Here is a 6,503-nt window from a genome sequence, read left to right as displayed (position 1 = left end):
GTAAATTTATATAATAAAAAATGAAACATATGGTAATATTTCAATATTGCTTATGAAGTTTAAAAATTTTACAATGGTGGATAAAAATAACATGCATATAATATCTATGCACAAAAAAATTAATGAATATGAATTAGTAGCAATCTTGAGTAAAAGTGAAGTAAATATATTTTTTATGAAAAATGATGTTAATATTTGTTATAAAATTATTGAAATTAGTCAATATAAATTATTATGAATTTATTTATATAGTAATTGTATAAGCATTAGAAAAGAACTGGCTAAGCCATTTTCCAGATACAACAACACCAGACAGTTCAACTGATTGAATCAGAAACCAATCAGAATTCGGGATTCCATACCCTGCCCACATTAGCTTAATCAACTCGGCCAACTTGTTACCTCAAAAAGAACTCTGCAAACTTGGTAAGTAGAGATCAATCACAGAATCAATATTAATCTTAAAATTGACCATCTACAGCACCCTGATTATCATCATCATGGACAGGAGAGTCGTCAGGGGCATTAACTATAGGAACCGTTTCATTCAGGCAGTTTACTGCACTGGCATCATCATCATCGCCATATTCAGATGCCGAGCTAGCATCCATTTCCTTCTCTGGACAATCAAGCTGCATACATTCAGCTATGTCAGGGCTGTAATTTCCTGAACCATGGCTTCTGTGTGACAGTGCCAAGTCTACTTTCTTCACAACGTCGAGCACAAGCCCATTAGGCATCCTTTCAATGTGCAGGAGATCACCTTCAGCAACCATAATGCTAGAACAATTAACAGGTGTTCTGTTCTCCAAATCCCTCTGATCAAACTCAGAGTCTGAACCTCTATCTGCTGTTGTCATCCTAGAGCTGTGACTAAAAGGATCCCCATCTCCCATCTGAAATCCAGAAGAATTAGGACCAGCCATCAGATCTTTGTTCACTTCAGCATCAACATCTAGATTTTGGACAAAATCGATGAACAAATCTGCAGAAGTAGTCCTCATCAATGGCCCACCAGATCTTGTCCAAGAATGTAAGTCTATACTTTCAGACTCACTATCACTTCCATCATGTGTACTGTGATGGGCTCGCAAATTCCTAGCAGAAGCTGGTATTCCTGTGGACCCACCTAATCCTTGATGCAAAGATGAAGTAACATCTGTAAGATCTTCCAGGGAGCCTGTTGAGTTTTCTCGTGCAAAGCAATTCCAAGAAGGAATTCTTCGTGAAGCATTGAATCTAGCTGTGCTGGCTAGGCCATGAGATGAAGCAGAAGCAGAAGCAGCAGCGGCTCTGTCAGCACTCCGTTTAAGTCTTCGCAAGTGATTAAGATTTACAACACACTCATCAAGGGCAAGCTCAATGCCACAGTTTGCTTTGATAGCTGAAAGCTTCTCCCAAGTGCATCTTCTCCCTTGGTTGGATGCCTTTTGAAGCCCCAAAAGAGATGGGTTTTCAAGAATTTTCAAGTACTGTTATAGTTAAAACCATGAAAAACAGCCAGTCAATCACCATAGAAAAGATTATTGAATAATATGCATACGAAAAACAGCATAGATAGACTCAGACTCAGTTAATATAAAACCTGAAGCTAATCTACTCATTTATCAAAATAATTACCAATCTAGGTTTAAATGCCACTAAATCTCAGTGCATCTTCAGACAATTTTTAATTTGAATGTCACCAAAGGTAAGCCTCAAAAGGATTTTGCACATACCTGAGTAAGTGTGGCTGGCATAAAAACAGTAACATCACCCTCCCAATCTTGAGTCATAACCTTGGAAACTCCCCCCAGAGGAAAGCCCAGTTCCAGTATCTGACTAAATCTATGTTTTACCTCCATCTCAATTAGGTCAGCAAGCTACAATTTAAAACAACAAAATTAGTTTATTTCATTTCACTGCGCCAATAATAAGACAAGAAAACAGAAAAGGATAGCATAACAACAACTAACAAGACTGTAATACATATAACATTTTAAATCCTTTGTCTAGAAATAACCCAGAAGCATTCTATTTAAAAGCTCCTTTGTTTCAGCTCTATTTATTACACCATGACAGAAAACCTAGGAAAAGCTACCTAGGAAAAGCTATGTAATACTGTACATTCGGAGCATTTTGTTCTCACAAAAATGCATTACAAATAAAATGAATTCCTAAGAATTACTCCACACCACCACTGCACCATATTAAAACAGCATTTGTTTAAACAACTTGACTGACATCACTCTGTAAATTATAAGATTAGTTACTCTGTAAATCATCAGATCCATATCTGGGTGCATGTCTGTGGCTGTGTTACTTTGCATGTGTGTAAATGTGTGATAATCCATTTGCATTGGCCTGTTTGGCCATTGTATTTAGGAACCAAAATGCCTGTTTGGACCTTAAATACAAGGCTAAACAAGTTTAAAATCCCAACTAAAAACACCATTCACTAACCCATGGACAACAGCAGTTCAAATTCTTTAAAGCATTTTTAAATTGTGGTAAATTGTGGATTACTTTTTTTTTTTTTGTCTAAACAGATAATAGTGATATATAAAAAGTAAATTATATTTTAATTGCAAAACCAGTTATTCATTTACTTCTTTATATAATTGTTTTCTTGAAAACTAAGAATAAATTTAAAAGGAAACATTATACAGAGACAACATTGATAATATAATTTTAAATAAAAACGAGGTCATTCAGCACCTTGTCCCCTTTGGACGATTCATCTCATAACAATGCCAAACACTCAAATTGCAATAACAAGTTTGTTTCAACTTTTTAATGTTTTTCGACTGTAACAACAGCTCCAAACTAGGCCTTACCCAAGCTGAGGATTTTTTATAGCTCTTGATAGTGAACACCTTTACCTTGAAGAAGTTTATAGTTTCTCATTTCCCAATAAAACACTTCTAATTCCACAATTAATTTTAAGTATTTTAGTTTCATTAAGGCTCCATATGGGTAATACATTTACCATTTGCTTTTTACATTTTCCCTTTTACAAAAAGAGTGACTAGAAAGCATAGCCAAATGGAGTCTAAACTAAAATCTTATAAAGATGATTGAGGCTGAAAATGATAAATCATATATTTCATTATTCTACTCTAGATTTGATTTCCTACACTACCCATTACTTCATAAAGTCTTCCAAAAGAAAAAAGATCTATCCTTGGTGACCAAGGAGAAGTCAAATAGTTGTCACAACCAAACACCAAAACTTGTTTACAAAAAACAGTTTTATATGAAAACTATGCTACCTTGTAAACCATATTATTCAATAAAACACATACAAAAGCGCACAAGAATTCTTCACGTCAGGTTATGGATGCATTTTACTCAAATTCTTAACAAGTTAGAGTTCATTAACTACAACTCAAATTCAAGATGATACTTGCCCTGCTACTGCATGCAAAACAAGGGATATCCCTCTACAAATGACCCAAAAACACACTCACTACGCAGGTCTATGCATAAGAGAGAAGCTAGAAGGTCAGCTGCGGTTAAGGGTCTAGAGATTTTCATTCATGACTCAACACTGACATGTAATGCAGTCAACTATGGCTGATAAAATTATTTAAAAAAAAAAAAAAACAGGTAGAGAATAAATAAATAGCACAAAAAAAAAAAAGAACAAACATAAACCAAAATAAAAGGATTCCTTCTTTCTTAAGTGTTAGCCAATATTAACATACCTTCGCAGCAAAGTTACCACCAAAGGATCTCAGAAACTCCTTCAACCTCAACCATGGTACAATGTGAGGGTTCGCCTGACTCACAATGAAATGATTGACATTGAACAGCTCCTTCAGTTGCATCATGGGTAAATCAACCTCTAAGCCGCCATCAATCCATCCACGTGCAGATGTACCAGAACCTTCCGCAGGATCCAAATTAAAGGGTGGATGGTAAGGTACAATTTCTCCACTCCTATCTTTTGCCATTAGCTCCTGGGCTTCAAAAAGGCCAGGAAAGGCACAAGAAGCACTTACTGCACTCCATATGACAACATGAGGTGAAGTCAAGTAATTAAGGCACCTAGGTGGCTCATGCTTCCTTGGAGAGCAAACTGTTATCCCAAGAATTCTACCAGTCATATCATAAGCTTCTTGAAATGTAAGATTGCTTGTGAGGTGTCTTAGCATCCATTGCAAGTACCTGATATCATGAACAGCCCCTTGTCTCATGACCCTCCCAACAATTGTAAAAATTCCACCCAGCTGATCGTAAAACTTCATTGAGCGCCAAGTGTCCTCAAAGAAACTTTGCAGCTCAGGCCATGATCTAGTGGCAACAATAGCACACATAATGGATCCAACGCTAGAACCAGCAATTATCCTGGGTAAAAGCCTATGTTCTACTAGTGTTTTAACTACACCAATATGAAATGCTCCAAGGGAAGCACCCCCACTTAAAAGCAAAGCAGTTCTACCAAATGCATGCCTTGTTTCATGCATAAAAGCAAGCTTCTCGTCCAATGAGAGCTCCTCCGAATCCAAGTCACAAACCATTCTCAACTGAGTCGAGACCTCATCAATGTATTCCTGGATGAGTTTAGGCACGTGAAGCCTACCTTTATGAAGCTCAGGATTACACATATTACCAAGATTTCTGATAAGATCAGCTCTCATGCAAAAGATTATATCTCTAAGAGATCCGTCTTGGCGACGGTGTCGGAGTTCCTGAAGCTTGTTTCTCACAAGTTCCTCATCATAAAAATCCGATTCACTCATCTTTGGGGTCTCTTTATCAAGCATCTTAGCAGCATGAGCCCACTCTTCATATGTCAATGCAGCACTCATCATATTTCTCCAAAATTTCCTTCTGTAAACCATTTCAGCCCTCAATTTTACATTTGTGTAACGTTTCAACAAAAGAGCAATAACTGTCACCAATGCCAATATCCCTTGTGGATTTCGGGGATGCAACCATGATATCAAGGGTGCAAAGAAGTCCTTACATCTATAGATGAAATGCAACAATACGTGAAAGATTTGATGCCTGAAACGTTTTATTGACTTACAGAACAGGATCCTAAAAGCAATTGTTCGTCCAATGATTGTTGAAGGACCAATTGAAAATGAATCAACATTGGCCTCGTTACTTATATCCATTGCTAGTTTACGATGAGAAGTTTTATGTTGGGATAATTTAGGCAACAGAGCGAACAACAAATAAGGAAACAGAGAATGTTGATTTAGGTGGTCAGCGGACAACAAATTTTCGAGAATGGAATGAAGAAATAAGACAAGAAAGAGGAATATAGACAGTATTGGCTTTGTTTTGCACCAAAGAACAAAAAAAAAGAGAAAGTGAGCTTAATGGATTTGTTCACAAACTTGAATTCGGTATCACTTAAGATCAAATATAAAACAAGTCAAAGAAAACCCCCACAACTCTAATTAGGAACAAGAACCCATTTCTCTTAATATCTAAGAAAACAAATCAAAGAACACCCAGATTTCTAAATCTCATCACCAACAGAAGAATCAAAGAATCAGCTCGGTTTACCTTTTCCCACAGGAATCTAAACAAAACCCAAAAACCCAAAAAGCCTCTAAGACGACTTTAATCTCACATTCACAACCATAACAAACCAGTTAGAAACAAAGGGTTTTCCTTTGGCAATCTAAAGTTTTCACTCAGTAACCAAAGAAAACCCAAAAGAAGCAGATATATTCCCGAGAAGTAATATAATGAAGCAGTTGCTAAATAAAACAGCAAAGCGAAATTACGGGGAAAGGATGGGATCTCTGAAGAGACAATGATACCGATATGAACGAAGATCTTGGATAAAGCCGGTGAAGATTGTATGAATATGTAATAATAGTACGCTAGAGATAAGGGAAATAAAGAAGACTTTTTTGGAAATAAGATCAGATTCTGATTGTCGGCCGCCTTTTTAATTACTATTTATAGACTATAAAAGACGATACTATATAGGCACTTGAAAGGAAATTCCGATGCTTTTAGAGTCTAGGGAACTTAGCTATGTATTTCGTGAACTGATTTGCATAAAACACGCTGGTTTTCTTGCTTTTTCTTGCAAGGAAGAACCACTATTTTTTTACTAGAATTTTTTTAATGTTTTCTTTTTTGTTTTGTACTGATTTTCCCTTGAATCATAGAAAGGAAAATTAAAAAATAGTTTAGAATTTTGTATTTAGTGGAAAATAAAAATGACAAATAATTAATTTTTTGACAAAAAATTTTATTATTGTTGTTGAAGCAACCATAGCATTAAATAGCTTATTGTATTTATTACAACTACAACGTTGATCTCAAAGCTCAACATTGAAGCCATGGTCCTACAATATCGGCAACGAATAAAATATGTCTTTTCTATTTTGTAATTATTAAAATTTTAGAGATGTAACCTTATGGGGAAAAAATTTTTTTTTAATACGTAAAACTAAAAAATAGTAAATTATATGTTTAATTTCTTTGGTTTTTTATAAAAAAAATAATATTCAAATTTTATATTAAAATATTTTAAAATTTTATTATGATAT

At 35.3% G+C, this 6,503-nt stretch overlaps 1 protein-coding gene across 2 annotated transcripts; it reads right to left on the bottom strand.

Annotated features, from left to right (window-relative positions):
• Positions 1–215: 215 nt before the first annotated feature.
• On the bottom strand, positions 216–5,872 carry LOC111293824 (triacylglycerol lipase SDP1-like). Of its 2 annotated transcripts, XM_022886798.2 has the most exons (4): positions 5,763–5,872; positions 3,687–4,815; positions 1,719–1,862; positions 216–1,472 (listed from the first exon to the last, which is right to left on the bottom strand). In XM_022886798.2, exons 2-4 carry the CDS (start codon positions 4,794–4,796, stop codon positions 462–464), a joined length of 2,265 nt encoding a protein of 754 aa, XP_022742533.2. In that variant the 5' UTR covers positions 4,797–4,815; positions 5,763–5,872; the 3' UTR covers positions 216–461. The 2 variants fall into 2 exon arrangements, with proteins under 2 accessions (XP_022742533.2, XP_022742531.2); XM_022886796.2 differs by lacking the exon at positions 5,763–5,872 and having other exon boundaries at positions 3,687–5,309.
• Between the last annotated feature and the right edge of the window lie 631 nt (positions 5,873–6,503).

This window comes from Durio zibethinus, chromosome 14 (genome assembly GCF_047325235.1).
Source record: "Durio zibethinus cultivar Kanyao isolate XHJ-2024 chromosome 14, ASM4732523v1, whole genome shotgun sequence".
Lineage (NCBI taxonomy): Eukaryota > Viridiplantae > Streptophyta > Magnoliopsida > Malvales > Malvaceae > Durio > Durio zibethinus.
This window is presented reverse-complemented; position numbering and strand designations above follow the sequence as displayed.